This window comes from Hemicordylus capensis, chromosome 2, assembly GCF_027244095.1.
Source record: "Hemicordylus capensis ecotype Gifberg chromosome 2, rHemCap1.1.pri, whole genome shotgun sequence".
Classification (NCBI taxonomy): Eukaryota; Metazoa; Chordata; class Lepidosauria; order Squamata; family Cordylidae; genus Hemicordylus; species Hemicordylus capensis.
The window spans coordinates 45,331,231-45,349,434 of NC_069658.1; the positions used below are offsets into that span (position 1 = coordinate 45,331,231).

Sequence of the window (18,204 nt, forward strand, 5' to 3'; positions counted from 1 at the left end):
TTTGTTTATATTTTTATTACACTGATAACCCACCTTTCTTCCAAGTCCAGGAAGTGTACATGGAGTTCCTATCTAGCCACCCATCTAAGCACTGACCAGATCTGCTTAGCTTTGGCAAGGCTGCTGCATCGTGTGCCCTCAAAACATGTCCTGGGATCTGCTTAGGCCAAGCTTGTATAACTTGTGACCTATCAAGCCAAATACAGCCCACCAGCCAGTAGGCCCCCAGGGGCTTGATAAACCACCTGTCATTGTTGCTGCTGCTGTTCACGGTAAGAGGGATTCCCAGATGTTGTTGACTACAACTCCATCATCCCTAGCCAAAGGCCAATGCAGCTGGGGATTCTGGGAGTTGTGGTCAACACATCTAGGAATCCATCTTATAGGGAACACTGGTTGCTGCCCACTTCCTGGGAGAACATCATCAGGGTGCTGTTAAGCACCTGGCAGGTCATATAATACATAGCTAGTAGGATGCTGTCATGCACTGGCTTGAGATCACAGTATCCAACTGCCTCCCTTCCTCTGATCCTGTTCATAGGCTGTGGAAGTGGCCTCAGAAGTGCTGGTGAGGGGTTAATTGTCACCCTTTCCCTCTACCAGCTGTCAGGAAGAGGGGTAAGACTGCTCCTCACTGGGAGACTCTAGGTCCAATTAAGAACATAAGAACAGCCCTGGTGGATCGGGCCCAAGGCCCATCTAGTCCAGCATCCTGTTTCACACAGCGGCCCACCAGATGCCACTGGAAGCCACAGGCAGGAGTTGAGGGCGTGCCCTCGCTCCTGCTGTTACTCTCCTGCAAGTGGTACGCAGAGGTACTGCCTTTGAGACTGAAGGTGGCCTTCCGACTAGTAGCCATTGATAGACCTCTCCTCCATGAAGCTATCCAAGCCCCTCTTAAAGCCATCCAGGTTGCTGGCTGTCACATCTTGTGGCAGATAATTCCACAAGTTGATTATTCATTCATCATCAGATTATGTGTTGTGTGAAAAAATACTTCCGTTTGCTAGTTCTAAATATCCCAGCAATCAATTTCATAGTATTCTATTCTTAGGGTTCTAGTATTATGTGAGAGGGAGAAGAATTTATCTCTGTCCACTTTCTCCACACCATGTAAGATTTTATAGACCTCTATCATGTCTCCCCATCACTCCCAGACCTCCTCATCCCTGGCCATCCAAGCCTTAAATAAAGCCCTGCAATCAGGGCAATCCCAACCACCCTCTCCAATGTAGCTGCCCTGCATCCTCCCTCCTTCAGCAGTTGCCCGTCTTGCCGGCTGTTGAGGCCCTGCCTTCTCCTCTTTGCCACCAGGGGGCAACCTGTTGGGCCATGCTGGCCCATCCACGGTCTGTGGGTTCCTGTGTATCTTGGCTCTCCCTGGTGGGTGTGTAGGGTCCCACCTGACTTTGCCTGTACCCAGGGGCTGTATTGCTTCCATCCTCTTGCGCCCCCCCCCCCGACTGGGTGAGTACTCAGGCCCGTCCACGTCCAGTGGGAAGATTCAACAGATGCATTTTGCTTAAACAGCCCCGCCTAATACTATGCAGAGAAAGGCTTAAAGAATTACAGCGTGTTGTTTCAAGTTCTGAGGGGCTTTGTGTAAAAAATCAGTATGTGAACTCAGCCCTGCTAGCAATTTATCAGTAAAACTGCCCATCAAGCTGCATCCCTTGGTTTGGATAGGCAGTTTATACTATAAAAATATACACTGGTGAATAAGCTCTGGTTTTCTTGTTGCATCCAGATGGATGGGATACTCTGGCAGGCAATTTCCTTATTCACAAATGGTGGCTGGGCATAATGGCTTTCAAGTGATCATTGTAACTCAGCTGGTAAATACTTCAAGGTGTTTGGTGTCAACTGGGCCTCGCATACAAGCCAGCTCCTAAAACATACAGAATATGTTTTGGGCCTTCTCTGTGGGTGGTCAGAACCTAAGGGGTATACTCGTGGGTCAAATGGGCCGTAAGCCAGAATGTGGCTTTTAAAAAACCAAATCTGGCCACCTAGTTGGAACTCACTCCCTGCTGAAATAAGAGCATCTCCTTCTCTGTTTGTTTTTAGGAGGACCCTTGAGGGTCCCCCTTCAGACTTACCTGTTTCCCCAGGCTTTTAACTGAAATCTAATATTTAAATTTTAATGGGTTTTATCTATTATGACTTTTATTTGTTTATGAATTTTAAATGTTTTCTATTATATTATATTTTAATTCCGTATGCCGCCTAGAGATTTCAATGTTGGGCGGTATATAAATTATTATATAAATGATGATGATGATGATGTAGAGAGTGATGTAGATAGGCTATACCTCCCTCACAGCTCAGGTGGAAGAGGAATGCTGCAAGTCCATCAAACAGTAGAGGAGCAGAAAAGAGGCCTTGAAGAATATATAAAGGACAGTGAAGAAGATGCACTTCAAAGGGTCAATAATGAGAAACTATTCAACACCAATGAAACAAAGCAGGCCTACAAGAAAGAACAAGTCAAGAACCGAGCAGAAAAATGGAAAAATCAGCCACTGCTTGGTCAATATTTGCACAATATAACTGGAAAATCAGACATCACCAAGACCTGGCAATGGCTTAAGAATGGCAACTTGAAGAAAGAAACAGAGGCTTTAATACTGGCTGCACAAGAACAGGCACTAAGAACAAATGCAATAAGAGCCAAAGTCGAAAAATCAACAACAAACAGCAAGTGCCGCCTTTGTAAAGAAGCAGATGAAACCGTGGACCACCTAATCAGCTGTTGTAAAAAGATCGCACAGACTGACTACAAACAAAGGCATGACAAGGTAGCAGGGATGATGCAATGAAGATGCAAAAATATTATGGGACTTCCGACTACAAACAAACATCTGCCACACAATACACCAGATATAACTGTAGTCGAGAAGAAAGAAAAACAAAGTTAAAATAATCGACATAGCAATACCAGGGGATAGCCGAATAGAAGAAAAAGAAATAGAAAAAAATCACCAAATACAAAAATCTACAAATTGAAACTGAAAGGCTGTGGCAGAAGAAGACCAAAATAATCTCAGTGGTAATCTGTGCCCTGGGTGCAATTCCAAAACAACTTGAAGAGCACCTCAACACCATAGGGGCCACAGAAATCACCATCAGCCAATTACAAAAAGCAACTTTACTGGGAACAGCCTATATTCTGCGATGATATCTATAATAACAGCAACAACACTGATAATAAAATTCAGCCATCCCAGGTCCTTGGGAAGGACTCAATGTCTGGATAAAACAAACCAGTCAATAACACTTGTCTGACTGTGTAAATAAATAAATAAATAAATAAATAAATAAATAAATAAATAAATAAATAATCAGATTTGGACAGTCTCAAATAACAGTGTGTGCTTACCACAGTGTTTATACACTGAGAATTTGGGACGCATCCTCCATTTCCATTTTTTTGACATTCATCTATGTCCATGCAGACCTAACACAATTAAAACAAAAAAACAAGTTAATTCCTGTGAGCCAGTTCTTCGAGTGTAATATATTAGCTTAGCAGTCATTTCAAGTTATCAAGTAAATAGAATGGTTTAATTCTAATGCTGAGAAATTATCTAAAAGCATAGCAGAAAGTTTTGATCATTTCAGAACAGTAGGTCGATTTTGTCTCTGCTGTAAGTGCTGGCCATGGACCATGGAGACCTGGGTACAGGTCTGGGCCAGATATGAAGTTTCCAAGGGTTGTTTCACATGTGACATCTTTCCTACAGGGGTGTTCTTAGTTTCAGGGGGGAAACTGCACATCCACCTCCCCCGCCCCACTCTACAATATATATCTAGAAAGCTAGATGAGCAGTCCGCCTGCTGGAAAGGGACCACAGAGGAGGGCTCAGTCTCTAAAATTACTGGGGGGAAATAAATAATGAAATTCATAAAAAGGCCACAAAAAGATGTGTGAACATGGGACACAGGAGAAAACTGTATGATATTTCTGCTGGCATCTCCACATCACATGGTGATGCAGGAAAATTCCACTAACCCCTTTCACCTAGTTGTGTACCCTACACAAGTCCTAAAGGTCACAAGTTTCTGCACCCTGCTGCTGCAAGGGCCCTTTTTCTTGGAAACAATACTCTGCCCCACCTGAGTGGAGATACCTGTTGACCACAGCTTGCCCTGCCTTACTAGGCATAAGCATAGCTAAAAACTGATTGGTGCATTATTGCTGGTTTCTGCCTTGTAATTGGTTCACCTTGTCTACCAATGGCTAAGCTTTATTCTGATTCTACTAGTATGATTGGTGTATACCATGAAACTTTGGCCTCTGATAGGCTCTTTACTCAGTCCTATAGCCTGTATGTAAACAGTATAGAAGACTCTTGCCAAAAGCCTGAGTGTGTGCTTTTGGAAGAGAGACACTCGGCATGCTGTGATCAATAAAAACTTGAACCTGATCAACGGTGAGGGCATCTAATCATTAAATGAAACCATAATTCCCAGAATTTCTCCATCAGTGGGAGAGTGTGCATGTATCTCTCTGCCCCCCACCAGTGTGTTGTCCCACTGCCAAAACTACTTCAGAATAGTGTTCCATTTATGCACTGAGGTAATGTGATATCTGGAGGTCATTCACACAATCAAAAACTGTGTTCTACCCAAGTTTGGGAGCTGTGTGTACTCCCAATTTTTGATTGTGTGGAAGCAAGGTTAGAGGAAAACCTGGGTAGAAGTGATTGTGTGGAAGCAAGGTAGGAGAAAAAGCTACCCAGGTTTTCCTCTGACCTTGCTTCCACACAATCAAAAATTGGGAGTACACACAGCTCCCAAACTCGGGTAGAACACAGTTTTCGATTGTGTGAATGACCTCATAGTGGTATATAGATGGCACACTGGATTTGTGGGGGTGGGTGGGTGGGAAAAAGCAGCTCTCCTGGGTGGAGAAGATAGGAGCACATAGGGTTAAGAAGTTGTGTTCTAAGATACTGCAAGGTATCTGGAGCCTATGAGATTGAATGGGGCATTAAATATCAACAAATAATAAATTAATGACCCATTAAAACTGCCTTTCATAAAGTAAGGCCAGGATTATTTTGTCATACATTCAGAAATAACATGGATGTTTATACAAGCATCTCTGATTAGAACTTTTAGAAGAAATAGAAACCCTTTTCAAAAGTTATACAAAGTGGGGAACTCATGTACAGAGTTCCAGAAAGTGCACTTGGAAATCTTGCTTCTGTGCTAACAGGGTCTGAAAGTTCACTCCATGTTCTTCATGCTTACAGTGTTTGTCTGATGAAGAGATCAACACTGGATGTGAGGAGATATTCTTCTTGTGATTTGGAATGCTGACACTCTAGTGTTCCACATCATTTGTCTCTTCAGACAAATGTCTCTTCAGACAAATGCTCTAAAAGTGGAGTGGGGGTGGGACCTCGAAGCATATCAGCATAGGGTCAGGGCTTTCAAGCAGGCTCTCTAGGATGCTGTACATGAGTACAGCGTCTTCACTTTATATATCTTCTGAACAGGCCTATAATTCGCAGTTGTAATAGGAATCCTAGAAATCTGTATTATTATTTATTTATTTTATTTTTGAATGGCTCAGGGCGGTTTACACGGAGAAATAACAAACAAACAAGATGGATCCCTGTCCCCAAAGGGCTCACAATCTAAAAAGAAACATAAGATAGACACCAGCAACAATCACTGGAGGTACCTTGCTGGGGGTGGATAGGGCCAGTTACTCTCCCCCTGCTCAATAAAGAGAATCACCACATTAAAAGGTGCCTCTTTGCCAAGTTAGCAGGGGTATATAGCCAGACTTGATTTGTTTTTGATAGATGACAGTGAGATCACATACCTGCTTATTGTTCTTGGCAGCATTTATGCCCACTCCTTGAATGACCTGCCCGGTGTATCCTGGAGGGCAGCCCTCACATCTGAAACCTGGAACTGTGTTCACACATCTCACTCCTGGGAAGCATGGATTGTATCGGCACTAAAAGGCAAACGTTCAGTTCATTTAATTAATGAGTTGTGTTGTATGCTAATTATATAACATCTAGGTGCTTTCCAGACTAGCTGCTCAACAGCAGCAAAATGCCTCCGTTCAGGCAAGTCTCATTCAAAACGTAAACAGCAGGGGGAACAGTCTTGCGGAAACTAACAACCTGAAAAAACAGCAACTTTCTTATGCTGGATATACAATGTCCTAGCTCTATATCACAGCGACTAAATTCGAAACAAAGCATTGGAAATGTGAACAGAGCCCTGCTGTCCGTGTAGGGACTGCGGTGTCACATCACAGGAAGTGTGGAAGCACACTTCTGAGATACAACATGACCCTGTTGCAGGGTCTGATCTGGAAAGCACCCTAGCTAGCACAGTTGGCTAATGAACTGGTTAGAAGCTCAGGTGGGCTCATATCTCTGAATCCCTGCTTTTAATGGAAGACGCAAAAGAGGAAATGACGCTTGTCACCCTCAGGCCTCTGGCTTCTCTCTCTCACTGGGCTTTGAATAATCAAAACATTCAAAGATATTTTACCTCATCAATATCAGTGCATGTAACTCCATTTCCAGTGAAGCCTTCAGGACAAGGGCCACACTGAAATCCTTCTGCTGTGTCTCTGCATTGTACCCCTCTGAAACAAGTGTTGGCTTCACATTTGGGCTTAGGGGGTGGTGGGGGTGGAGTGGGGAAACTTCCAGTCCCCAGGCCTGCAATTATAAAATACAGTGGCCATAAACGCAGCAGGGTGCATGCAATTTCCTACTGAAAGGAAGCAAAATCTGTGCACAGGGAATCTGACACATGCCACACAAGCCAGGCCATCTCAGTGCTGCTTTGGTAAGTGCATCAGCTTCCTGCCTGAGACTGAAGTACCACCAGCTATATACCCAGTTAAGATGCCAGGGACTAGGTTATTCCCTATTTGTTGTTTATTTTGATTTCTTAATGTTGGCCTGACAGTTATCAGATTTAGTTTCTTCAGAAAGCAGCGGAACACTTTTTTTTACTTTGATATTCATGTAGTGATGCAGCAAATGTCCCCCAGTCAGACTTGGACTTGGACTTGGAGAACCTAATTATTTCCCTCAAACCTAGGTAATAGTTTGGTCTAGGGCAGGCCTGCTCAACTTCGGCCCTCCTGTAGATGTTGGCCTACAATTCCCATAATTTCTGGCTATTGGCTGCTGTGGCTGAGGGGAGTTGTAGTCCAAAAACAGCTGGGGGGCCTAAGTTGAGCAGGCCTGGTCTAGGGTTTCTTAACCTTGGGTCCTCAGATGTTGTTGGACTATACCTCCCATCATTCTTAGCCACAAAGGCCATCTCTGGGGATGATGGGAGTTGTAGTCCAACAACATCTGGGGTCCCAAGGTTAGGAAACCCTAGCTTGGTGTATTCTTAGACCAGCTCTGAGGCACACTGGAGTGCCATCAGGAGTCCAAAGGGGCCAGCTTGTGATCTGCCTCCCCCAACTCTTCACCTGCCTGCCTCTGTCCCCCTTTGTTCCCCAATCCTCCTAGCACCAGACCTGCAGCTTATACAACGAGGCTGTTCTCAAGACCCGCCGAAACCAGGCTAAGGGAGCCCAGTCTGGTTTCAGCAGGTTGTGTGCTGCAACAGGAGCCCTGAGGCTCTCAGCAGCAAGCCACCTTAAATGCCCCCCTCCATGTCGGGGGGCTCCCCAGCACGCCCCACGCACTCGTATGGGGCCTGCTGGAACTTCCGGGGACCAGGAGGCGCCTGATCCCTGCCATCCCAACTGTCTCCGTGACGGAAATGGTCATCGTGTGGGCAGCCAATGCGGTCACTCAGGGTGAGCTGCCTGCTTGTGTGCGGGGAGAACAGGTTAAGCCTGCTCTCCCTGCAAACCTCCTGCAGGCTCTTCACACTGCTCGTGTGGAGAGCCTTAATATCTTCCAAGAATTGGCACTCCAGGCAGTCTGACATCGCTACTGTTTAGTTGCTAAGGAGGTTTCTTTTGTGATTTGGCTGTACATTTATACAATCCTCTTTTAAATTTTAAAATGCAAAAGCACTTACCACATGCCTGGCATTCAGCTATTGTATTCCTCAAAAAGGTTGTTTCTTTAACCTTTAAGTAAAATGAATATATTACTATTTATCTGTCTATTTAAATCATATAATATGTATGGATTGTTCTCCTGTTTCTTAAATTGCCATTAGCACCATAACATATTTCCCAGAAAATGTATGAAAGACAATTAATGCAATCCAACAGCCTAATGTTGTAAATACTTACTCAGTACTATAGACTTATCTTTATGATAAATCTACACCATGCAGAATTCCACTTTTAGCCTTCTGTTATCTTCTGCAGAGCTACTCCGAGTAGAAGAACATTAACATCTGAGCTCAAAAGCCCACACTCCTCAAATAGAAATATTAATGCAATGCTTAGACTTAGACTTTAACTTGAATTTGAATCATTTGCTAAACAAAGATTACCTTTATTCTCTGCTCAAGTTAACTGCTGAATTATAACTCCAATCAAAGATTTAAAACTAGTTTGGTGAAATTCTAGGGCCAGTCCAAGGCATTTTGACGGCTGAAGTGGGGAGTCAAATGCCATCCCGATTTGACCCATATGTATGTACATTAATCCCCAACCCCCATTCCAGCCATGGAGGAAGCAGAAGAGGAAAGAAGGGATTTCCATCCATACAGCTGGGTTAGAGTGGAGTCACTCATAGAGTTCAGCTGGCTGGAGCGGTGCTAGCAACACCACAGTACTGGCAGCTCTATGGTGCTGCCAGCCACAGCGGAGGGGGACAAGCGGGGAAGAAAGTTCCAAATGCGATCCTCCCTGAAAGTTGCTGCCTGTAGTGACTTGCTTTACCCTGCTGTTTGATGAGGTTAGCCCTGCCAAAACACAGCTTTGCATTAGACAAAAGTTATGCTTATGAAATTAGATGGTCACTGGTCAAGTGGTTAAATATACTTTGGAAATTTCCTGGAAAAGTCTGGCATGAACATTAGCACCTATCTAACCTCAATCTTTTCTCATTTTATTGCTTTTACAGGTTGCGAAATCAGCTCCAGGAACTCTGCAATACTGCCAGGTCTAGAAATATGCTAAAACTTTGAAGGTTCAGGCTCACCACTCAAAAATAACTTTATAAAGTTAGGCATATCTTCATGTTCTGATTCAGATTATTTCCTAGAATTAGTGCATTGAGGTCAATGATGTGATTCAGGAACAAACTATGCATATATTTTTAAAAGCAACAAATTCTTGGTGTGAAATTGCAGTGGACTGTTTTGTTTTATATTTCTTAGCAGGCCATTTCATGCATCACATGGAATCGTGGATGAATCTTGGTTCCATACAATGTCCCATGTTTTGGCAGTAACCTTGGTTTATTCTAAATGAGCTCAGAAGCCAAGGTTTGAAATAGGTTTCAGGTCTCAATTTATTTCAAGGAAACTGGGTACAATAAAACAAGGTCAGTTGGTTTGGGCATCTTGATCTTGGTATCTGATCTTGGTATTCTTTTAAGTTTAGCTAGGAAATAAAATTCTTCTGGGGCTCATGGAGGTAGGGGTAAGGGCATGTGAACTCCCAAGGTTTGGCGATGTCACGCAGAACCAAGATTTATCCATAGTTCAAATGGCATCTGAACTGGCCCAGTGTGTGGCAAAGAGATTTGTATATTAGTCAGATGCAAGGGTGAATTTTCCTTTAACACCACAGAGAAGGTTTGGCTAATGGCTAACAACATTTCTATTATGTAACATTTCAGCACATACCTGTTGTCTGAGAAGATCTTTCACTTCACTTAATATTTGGTTCATTTGCATCATGTGACCTAATAACTGCCTATTAAAATCACCTGTAGAGACACCTACAATAAGAACATTAAAAAAAAATTGAAATGGTGCAATGCAATAGTTTCAGTAATCTAATAACATTAGCACTTTTGTGGGGGGGAATCACATCCTCTTTAATGCAGAAGGCCTCAGCAATTTACAATCTGATCCCAAGCATTTTTATTTAGAAGAAAGTCTCATTTATTTCAGCACTTACCTAAATAACTGATTTCTAGGCAAGTGTGATTAGGATTGCAACCATGCATCCAGATTCAATGCATGTTTACTTTGAAGTAAACCTGCACCAGAAGATTCCCCATTATCTCTTTTGTAGTTCGAGTGTTCATGCCTAAGCAGCCCCATTAGGAAACCTTACAGAAAAACCCTATCAATAACCTTTGCCCAGGAGACTGCAGTGTGTTCTCCAGATGTGGAAAAGTAAGTGGTCATCCTGCTTCCCTGGACCTCACCCGGTCAAGTGCTACACAATGCACACTAACCTTACCAAAGCTTCTTCTCAGGAAGCCTCACACAGCTGAGGCTGTCCTGAGTTGTCCTTCCCACTGTGCAAGCAGGCCCTAATTCCTCCTTGTTCCCTTACACAGCTGAGCTCTGACTTGTCCATCCCAAGCCTAAATGTGCTTTGCTGCCTGACTAGTCACTGAATGGGCATGGGCCTGAGGCTGCTGCCTGGTGCATCTCACGGACTTCTGCATTCTTGGCGTCATGCATGAGACAGCGGACCAAGGGCAGGTATACGGCTGCTCTTTACTCTCTCTCTTTCTCAGTCTTCTCTCTCCCCTCTCCTCCATCCACATTTCAGCACTCACTAGCAGCCTGACTAACCAAGCCTCTCCCCTCTCCCCCTCCATCTCTCTCACTGGGAGTCACCTTCATGCCCTCAGCAACTGTGATTGCACTGAGATTGCCAAATACCACATGTTTACATTGTGCCTCTGCCTTATACCCAAACAGGCTCCCCCCCAAAAAAAGTCTTGCCTCTGTATGCTCTTCTGGGGCACCCTATCTTGCCTTTGCCTTGACTGTGATCATTTATTATTTACACATGCAAGTAATAATTCCCTCATTTTGGTCTCAAAGCATAGGTATACCTGTGAACAGAGTGCATGTGTGGTAACACAGAAACCCTAATGTTCCACTGAAATATTCCACAACAAACATGTCATGTGTGGACACCATCATGTGTGTGTGTGTACAAACTTCTTTAAACACATGTGCTCGTGCATCTGAGACCCTGCATAACACCAGTGCTCCTTGCAGCAACTGAAATGTTCAGAGCTGTCTTATAAGGAGAAAATGCAGCTGCCACTGCTTTGTGAGCAGTCATATCTAAGACATTTAAAATTCCCAAGGTCAAATCACCTGGTTCATTTCAACGAATACAAAAACACCCATACACCTACTTATTCACTGTGATGATATGAATGTTTAGCCTTCATATGGTAAAGCAATTCAGTTTGGATTGTTTTTGGCTACAGCTTTGATATATCTGTTTAATACATTTACTAGAAAAATATTAGAAAACATGCCCACAGTACAATGCAGCCAAGCGAATGCTGTCTGAGAACATATACATCTACTCTTAGAGGAAATCGCTTTTTTGCATGACCTCATACCCAGCTAACAAAGTGGGGGCGAATGGATAAAAAGCTTTGGTCCCTTCCTCCAAGAGGTTTCCCACCCCTTTCCCCCCATTAGACTGTCAGGTTCCTGCATCAAAGATGCCAAATGCCATCTTTCCTCAAAAATACAGGGCAGGAAGGTGAAAGAGAAAGGTATCCAGAGATATACAAAGTATGACCAGCTGAACTGTTGTGGAAGGACATTCACCATGTTATAGACTGTATAAATTTCCCAGTCCAGGGCTGAGTTCTGGGGAAATAATTTCTGTCATTCTGCAGCAGAAGCCAGCTGTGCACAGCATGGATTGTCTAGTGCTTGTGCCACACCACAAAACCACCTTCCTCGTCATCCCCAGTGCAATTTTGCAGTTCTTTTACATTGGGTTTCTTTTTTAAAAGAATGATAACATGACAAACACATGTTTGGATAAATAAATATTCATGCTGTCCCTTTTCAAAAAAAATCAGACCGTCCACCTGAAGATGATGTGGGAGGAGCCAGGAAGACAACTGATTAAATCAAACTGATTAGTTTGCTGATTAAATCTTCCAAATGCATTGTGAGGATGGGTGGAAACTGGGTTTGTTCTGTGGGGGGGGGCCTTGCCTCTTTTTGCTCTTCTGAGGTAGCGTTTCCTAGCCTGTTGTATTTGGGGAAGGAGAGAATGAGAAACAAGAACAGTGCATCAGTTTGCCTTTGATGCAGCTGCTCTTCAAAGATCAAGAGGAAGAGGTGGGAGCATCTTCAAGGACGGGAGAAAGTCGGCCTCCTTCCCTCCCCAGCAGGTCAATTGATGAGTAACCACCTCAAAGGGATGTTTGCTCCCAAATCATTCCAGTGCTACTTTGTGTGTGAATTAAGAACATGCAAAGATCAACATGAGAACACAGGTGTAACGATAGGGGGGGCAGGGGGGGCACGTGCCCCCGGCACCACTCTGCTTGACCACGTGGGGGGCGCCAAAAAGAGCCCCTGCCTTTCCGTTTAAAATTTTTTTTTGGTTCGGGAAAAAAATTTTTTTTTGGCGCAGCAGGCAGTGGGAGGCATTGGGCAGTCCCCCTCCCCCTCCCCGGGTCCTGGCGCCCCCCATGGGCCATTGCTCTTGGCGCCGCCGCGGCGCGGGTGCCTAAAGTGCAGTGACTTGAGTGCCTGCCTGGCTGCTTGCTGCTGCTTCGCTTCCGGCGTCCTGGGTGGGACCGTCATTCAACAACATCACCTCATCAGTCCGCTGACGTGGCGTCCCCGCCTCATGGCGCGCCCCCCACCAGTCGTGCATGCGTGTCTGGCCTCACGCAGCGACCACGAGGCAGGAGACCGCAGCGCTTTGTGCAGCAGCAGCAATGGAGTGGGAAGAAGAGGATTCGAGGGCCTGCTGGCTGCCTTATCATCACCAGTGTTGTGCCACAACAAGCAAAGCAAGCCAGCGTTACAGACAAGGTGTGTGTGTGTGATGATCATTGATCTTTCTTATTATTTCAAAAAGTTTGCTCAATGCTATTATGCTCTCTCAAAGCAGAGAGTGGGCGCCGGCGTCAAAGCCAGGTCCCCCAGCACAGCGTGCCTTCCTCAGTGGCTTGTGTGCTGTTGTGTCGCGTTCTTCAAAGTGGACCGCACCTTTGTTTTCGCGGCGGCGGGAGTCGGGACTGAGACTTGGGGAAAGCAAGGCGAGGGCCGAGGGCGAGGGGTTTGTGGCTGGGCTGGGAGGGGAGAAGCAGGAGATCCTCTAGTCTGGAAGTTACATTACTGAAGCCCCGGGTTGCTCGGGGTCGGCGGGGGGCTCCCTCCCGCTTCCTACGGTGGCAGCTCAGCTGCTCGGAGAGTCCAGGGGAACGAGATGATGAGGACGGAGAACTTAAGCGTCGCAGATAGCGCGAGCGGGGCGCGCGCCTTTTCTCTTGTGTGCCGAAAAGTGCCCGTGTGTGTGGGGCTGTGTGTCTCCACGGGACAAAGGCAAAGTGTCTTTTTCATTAAGTTTAAAAACTCGACTCAGTGGTGGTGCGTAGCCCTGCGTTTAAAACATGCAACATTTTTTGGGTTTGGGGGAGCACGAGGTGAGCATGCGCAGATGTCGCTTCGGTTTCAAGGCGCGTGTGAGGAAGACTGTTGGATTGCTGCGCAGACACAGTCTATGGCAGACTGCTGGGCTTGGGTAGCAAAAGAAGAGCAGAAGGTGGCATTGTAGGTCTCTGCACAGCCAAAGCATCATGGCGTTGGCTGTGCAGCAGTCGCTGTCCTCTTCCGCCTGTTGATAAGCCTGCCTGCAGTTGGGTGCTATGCGGGATGAAGGTAAACGCAGCCAAGGGAGAGAGAGCGTTGGGCTGAGGATGTTAGAAAAAAAACGAATAAACGTTGGTGGCTAATGTAAACAGAGCAACAGTTGCTCTGTTTACATTAGCCACCAACGTTTATTCTTTTTTTTTTTGCTCAGCAACTAGCACTGTCAGTCGCTGGCTGTATCAATTGCACGGGGCAACCCTGCAGTCCTAAACACACTCACTAGGGTGTAAGCTCTCGTCTTAGGATAGGAAAGCTCAGTGCTTGCCCCGGGCGCCGTTTTCCCTAGTTACGCCACTGCATGAGAACATAACAGGACAAGAAGGGGCAATCTCAAAAAAGTTCACTCCTCTTTTCCCGGTATGAAATGAGCTGGTGTACACATACCCAGAGGCGTATCTAGGGAAAATAGTGCCTAGGGCAAGCACTGAAATTGTGCCCCCTGCCAAACATTTGACAACCATCTTTCAGATAACTTTACCATAATATCAGCTCAAAAATACAAGACAAGCCCATTAATTTTTTAATATTTCAAAAAATATTTAGCAGTGGATGTAGCCAGACCAAAAAATGCTGGAAAACTACAAATTTCAGTATGCTGGGGCTCATGAAATATCCAAATACTATGTGGAGGTATACTTGGAAAACTAAACAGAAGTGCCTGTCTAATTCTCTACTATGCATTGTAGCTATTATATAAGTTTTAAAAATAAATGGAGAATGTGACTTTTCCCAGCTCTCTGAAAATAATTAAAGGATATGCAGAGTAAACTGTGTCACTGCTTGGAAAATATTCTAGTCTTTCAGAAAGACAGTTAAAATGAGAGAAAGAGCAAGAAACTCCCAGTGGGCCTTAATACTAAGGATTTCACACTGATTCAAAGACAAACTCACCATTAATAGCCATATTATTAAGACATCACATTTAACTCACTTATCACAATAAGCAAAGTAAGAACAAATGAATACAATCCTAGCTCATAAGTTTCAGCTCAGTATTCACAAGCCCTGATTCTCTGTACATAGTGCCACACTGAACATGTGCACAGTGACATATTAAATTAAAAAAAAATTACCTGTAGCCCCTTTGGGGGTCTTCCTAAAGGCTGGGGGCAGGGTCTGCAAAAGTTCCACCCCCCACCCCCACTGGCCTCTAGGGCCTCGCAGGGACCATTTGAGCATGTGTGGTGGCCATTTTAAAAAATAGCTGTTGTTTTTTTTTAAAGGCAGGTGAAAACAAAATGGCCACCATGCATGCTCAAATGGCCTCTGTGAGACCTGGCATGGCCTAGGCCCTCACTGAGGCCATATGAGCATGTGTGATGACCATTTCAGTGGCCATTGTTTAAATTTTTTAATTTAAAAAAATGGCACCCCCTTCAAGTGGCGCCTGGGGCACTTGCCCTGCCTGCCCCACCCTAGATACGCCCCTGCACATACCCTCAACTCCAAACTACATGTAAGCACATTATTTGCATTATCTGGCTAACCGCCCCCCCCCCCCCCTTAAGTAGCAGCTGCGTAGGGCCCAATCTGGATCAGGACCATTTCAGGGGGGAGGGTTAAATCATCTCTTTCCCTCATGCCATGGTACAGATCTGGATTCTTTCCATCATGACCATCCCACTCCCCCCGCCCTGACTACTATTTAGGTAGTACTAAAAGATGCACAGCACAGACGTAACTTGCCTAGGGAGCAAGAGGTTGCTGGTTCAAATCCCCGCTGGTATGTTTCCCAGACTATGGGAAACACCTATATTGGGCAGCAGCGTTATGGGAAGATGCTGAAAGGCATCCTACTGTGCGGGAGGTGGCAGTGGTAAACCGCTCCTGTATTCTATCAAAGACAACCACTGGGCTTTGTGGTCGCCAGGAGTTGACACCGACTCGATGACACAACGTTACCTTTATAATATGCTACCCACATGATTATTATTTAGGTAGTACTACAAGATGCTGACTACTATTTAGGTAGGAGGAGGGAGTGATCGTGTGGGAGCCTCGCACTGGGTAGGCTGGCTTTTCTTCCTACCTCATTTAGCAGTTGAATACAGGTGCTGGAAGGACGTGCAAGGCTCCCACATAATGACTTCACCCTCATCCTACCTAGGTTATTACTGGCACACAATCAAAAACCTACCTAGGTTTTTACTGGCACATGATCAAAAATTCAGGGGCACCCAACTCCTGAAGTTGGGCAGGACACTTGTCCTACACAGTTTATGGTTGTGAGAAGAAACCTAGGGTTATGTGAGGCCAAAGACATTACCTGGATACTGAACTGCTGGCTCATTCTGTGGAAGAAAACAGTCTTGCAGGCTTGCCACCTGGGACAATGACCCTCTTACTACTAATTTCAGCTCCTCCAAAGTGTCCTGGAACAACAAAAGAGATTTTTGGCACCAAATGCTGACATAATGAAGGAAGAGGCATGCAGTTTAGACATGTGGGGACACAAACACATTGGCACTGACGTTCGTTGCACATACAAGCCCTATTCATACATTATGTGCAACACTTGAAAAAAGAGTGCATAGTGTACACAGGTACAGTTATTCACACATGACACTGAACACAGGTACAGCAGCACCACTTCCTATCTGTACCATACATTTGAGGGGCTCACTTTTAAAATGAACGGAGGTACAGTCATTCACACAAAAACATGTAAAAATGTACAAACATCTGTACACTTGTAAAATATAGTTGGGCAGTTCATATGATCAGCACATTTGGGTAGAAGATGCATCCTACTCAATTTGGGAACTGTTTGCACTCCCGTTTTGTGATTGCTCATGGGTGTAAAACAAGGTAAGAGGCAGCAAGCTTGGTTGTTTTCAAAGCCCCAGCTGGGTAGGACAAACGTGCCCTACTCAGATTCCGCCTCCAGCTTCACAATAAGGTAGGAGGAAAAACCATCCTACCCAGCTGGGGCTTAGCAAATGAGCAATCTTCCTGCCTCCAACCTTGCTCTACACAAACAGATGATCACAGAACATCTGCACAGCTCTCAAACTTAAGAAGGATGCATCTCCTACCTCGTACCGATCATGCAAACTGCCTTAGTGTCTGAACAGGGCTACAAGCTCTCCTTTTAGACAGCTCAGCACAGATGACATGAGTCCCCCATTGAAGCACTGATCAACTCCAGGCAGGTTTCGGAAGATATTGATTATCTAGATCCATTTAAAACTAGCTTTAGAGCTGGCTATGGTGTGGAGAAAGCCTTGGTCAGCCTGATGGATGATCTCGACCAGGGGAATGGATAGAGGGAGTGTGACTCTGTTAGTTCTTTTGGACCTTTCTGCGACTTTCAGTACATGGTATCCTTCTGGGGGATTTGGGAATAGGTGGCACTGCTTTGCAGTGGTTCTGTTCCTATCTCTCTGGTAGATTCTGGATGGTGTCACTCGGAGATAATTGCTCTCTGAAACAAAAGCTATTTTATGGTATCCCTCAGGGCTCCATCCTATCTCTGATGATTTTTAACATCTACATGAAACTGCTGGGTGAGATCATCAGATTTGGAGCAGGGTGTTATCAATAGGACAATGGCACCCAAATATATTTCTCCATGACATCATCATCAGGAAATGGCATAACCCCCCTAAATGCCTGCCTACAGGCAGTAATGGACTGAATGAGGGATGTGGGATAATGGACTGGATGAGGGATAAGAGGTCAGACTTAGAGGAATGTGATAGATCTTCCTAGTCTGGATGGGGTTGCACTTCCTCTGAAGAAACAGGTACGTAGCTTTGGAGTACTTCTGGATCCAGGCCTCACTCAGGTTTCTCAGGTTGAGGCTATGGCCAGGAGCGCTTTCTATCAACTTCAGTTGACACAACAGCTATGGCCGTTCCTTGAAAATAGTGATTTCAGGACTGTGGTGCACTCTCTGGTAACCTCTAGGCTTGACTACGGCAATGTGCTCTACATGGGGCTGCCTTTTAATGTAGTTCGGAAACCTTAGTTGGTTCAAAATGCAGCGGCTAGATGGCAGCCCCATGTAGAGTGCATTGCACTAGTCAAGGGATGTCTCAGAGAGACCATATTATGACTTTTAAAAAGCAATTGCCTTGGCTACCAATAGGTTTCTGGGCAAAATACAAAGTGCTGCCGATTACCTTTAAAACCCTAAACGGCTTATGACTGGGTTACCTAGGAGAATACCTTCTTCTGCATGCTCCCCATCACACATTGAGATCTGTGAGAGAGGTCTGTCTCCATATGCCATTGGCTTGTCTGGCGGTGACTTGGGAGCAAGCCTTCTCTGTAGTCACTCCTAGGCTGTGGAATGTGCTCCCTATAGACATTCGTGGTTTAACATCTTTGTCAGCCTTCAAAAGAATCCTTAAGACATTTTTTTAAAAAGCCAGGCTTTTAGTAACCTTTGCATGTTTTAAATTTTAAAATTGCTGTTTTTAACAGTTTTACTGTGTTCTTTGTGTGTTTATTTTTGTGAACCGCCTA

At 45.0% G+C, this 18,204-nt stretch overlaps 1 protein-coding gene across 8 annotated transcripts in view; it reads right to left on the bottom strand.

Moving 5' to 3' along the window:
* Nucleotides 1–18,204, bottom strand: part of THBS4 (thrombospondin 4) — a 55,065-nt gene that overhangs the window by 19,135 nt on the left and 17,726 nt on the right. Inside the window, exons 1-6 of one of the 8 annotated variants that reach the window (XM_053303420.1) lie at nt 10,319–10,339; nt 9,754–9,848; nt 8,026–8,077; nt 6,523–6,695; nt 5,837–5,974; nt 3,380–3,457 (exon numbers count right to left, since the gene is read on the bottom strand). In XM_053303420.1, coding sequence (XP_053159395.1) covers nt 3,380–3,457; nt 5,837–5,974; nt 6,523–6,695; nt 8,026–8,077; nt 9,754–9,807 — 495 coding nt within the window. In that variant the 5' untranslated portion in view covers nt 9,808–9,848; nt 10,319–10,339. The other 7 variants (XM_053303419.1, XM_053303418.1, XM_053303417.1 and 4 more) reach the window with 7 other exon arrangements.